The sequence below is a fragment of the Oryzias melastigma genome, linkage group LG17, assembly GCF_002922805.2.
Source record: "Oryzias melastigma strain HK-1 linkage group LG17, ASM292280v2, whole genome shotgun sequence".
Lineage (NCBI taxonomy): Eukaryota > Metazoa > Chordata > Actinopteri > Beloniformes > Adrianichthyidae > Oryzias > Oryzias melastigma.
The window spans coordinates 3,593,567-3,595,806 of NC_050528.1; the positions used below are offsets into that span (position 1 = coordinate 3,593,567).

Consider the following 2,240-nt stretch of genomic DNA (forward strand, 5'->3'; position numbering starts at 1 on the left):
AAATAAACAAAGTTTGAAAGTTTGAAAATGTCAACTTTCTCTGTAAAACAATATGTAAATAGCATCAACTCACACTCCTGAGGCTCTTTGGGTTCTTCTGTTTGGTCATTGGCAGAGGTTCCTTTTTGTGTCCCAGCCCGGGCAGGAGCTGTAAAAAAAAAAATTTTTTTAACTTGTTTAAATTAGGATGAGGGAAAAAACATGACAAAAACACATGAACATAAATAAAATAACATACCTAAGACAAACCCTTCCATGGATGTCTGTCTGCATGTTCCCAGTTGAAGGAACAACCTGGCTGTACTGGACCATAGCCTTCTGGTTTTTTGCCATATTGTAATGGTGGAGTATGTTTCTTTGTAGAAATATATGAGTTGATGGGGTGTCATATTCAAAAAGTAGTTGTTTCCCCTCACTCCTGAGAACAACTGCTCTACACACAGACTGTTGACAAGTCCAGCAAGCTCAGGCACAAGCTCAAGCTTTCTAAGAATGTCTGATCCATCTTTGCTGTTGCCCTGATGGAACACATCATTTAAGGCAAAATGCTGTGAGGATCCAGTGAGTGGGTGACCGCGATCTCGGAACTTCTCAGCCACGGTGTGTTAACAACAACCTTGCCCTCTTAGACCTGCTGGATGTTCTGTTGGGTTGGATCCAGTAATCTTCCATGAAAAGGTCTGAAGATTCCTGGCTGCCTGCGGTTAGCATGCGAAGCCAGTCCCCGCGCATAGTCATACACTACAAAATTAGGGAAGTGCATCCACAACAGCAACATATCAACAAAGTCACGTGGACTCTCCGTCCTGAGGTCAAGTTTCATGGAGTACACAACTCTACATGGACGGGATTAAAGCCCACCCACCTGCCAGACGACTAACCAAATTACTAATGATGTCTATATTAGTAGTCTAAATGAAAGTCTTCATTAGAAAAAACAAGATTCTATGACAAGTATATGGACATTTTTAGCATTTCACAGAAACTTACCACTGTCGGGATGCTCAAATGATATGACCATATCTAAAGTAGTAAAGGCAAAATTCATTTTCAAATAAGCTTTACTTTAACACACCTGAGGCACCCCAAACCTTCTCAAACACTTTGTTGTAGTTTGATCTAGTGGACATCTTGTCCCACAGTCTAAGGACAAGATCCATTTTAGAGCCACACCGCACTGTTTGCAAAAAGCCCTTATTCCCTGCACCTGTGTTGAACAGACATTTGAGTAATTGGTGTTAAGAATCTGGTCAATACATCAAAATCCATTTTTGTCAGCAGTTGAACATACAATAATTCACCTTTAAGTTCAAAAGTTCATTAGAAAGATGCTCTTCATTGATCAGGTCATAGTCGTCTTTATTTGACCCCTTGTGCATTTTAATTTTTTTGCATGCAGTGTTTAAGACTGAATTTGATTGTTTGGTCTGAGGGCCAGTCCATGGTGACCAGTGATGATGGCTTGGGGCACAACGAAGGGGTTCTTCCTACCAACTTTGGGATCAAATCTGACGAGTATTAGCGGTCGTTGAACCCTTTTTTTAGGCCGGCATGGTTTTCATCTAGCGGAGATACACCAAACCACCTCCTTCGGATGCAAACATTTCATACAAGCGTTTTGAATTGTCTAAATTTTTGTAGTGAATCGTTATTAATACTCAAATTCGTGAAACCGCAAATAATGAGAAGCCAAATAAGCAGGGGAGCACTGCATCCCTTCGAGAGTCACCAAGAGGTCCAGATACTCTTTACAGCTGTTTGAACCGTAGGCTGAAACCACAGTCAGAGACCTACAGTCAGAGACCTACTCCCCACCTGAAGGTGGGGGGGCATGAGGTGTGAGCTCAAAACCTTAGTGACTGAGCTGGGGACTTACAAGGAAGTCCACACCAACCTTCCGCCTCTCACCACGCGCAACTCCAGAAAGGTGGTGTCCAACCCCTCTTACGGAACTGAGATTCCGAGCCCAGAATGTGTGTCTTGCACAAACTCAGGCCCCTGTTCTCCAAGAGAGGCAACGCTGCATGTCTCAAAAGCCAAGTTCTATTACTGAGGATTGGACCAGCGAGGCACCTGCCTTCTACAGACATCCAAACCTCTGCCTTTTTTGAGCTCGAGCATGTAATCGAGTTCTTTTTTTTAATGAATTGCCCTTAGTCTGGCCCACCCTCTTTGCACTGAAAGACCCAAGTTGGGACAATCAATAGCAAATCTGGGACTATTTTGGGCACGCAAACCCC

General features: G+C 43.1%; 1 protein-coding gene across 1 annotated transcript in view; it reads right to left on the minus strand.

Moving 5' to 3' along the window:
- Positions 1–586, minus strand: part of LOC112147832 — a 5,270-nt gene extending 4,684 nt beyond the window's left edge. Inside the window, exons 1-2 of the mRNA XM_024274461.2 lie at positions 239–586; positions 74–148 (exon numbers count right to left, since the gene is read on the minus strand). Of these exons, the coding sequence (XP_024130229.1) occupies positions 74–148; positions 239–389 (226 nt within the window). The 5' untranslated portion in view covers positions 390–586. The remainder of the gene's footprint in view (positions 1–73; positions 149–238) is intronic.
- Positions 587–2,240: the final 1,654 nt, after the last annotated feature.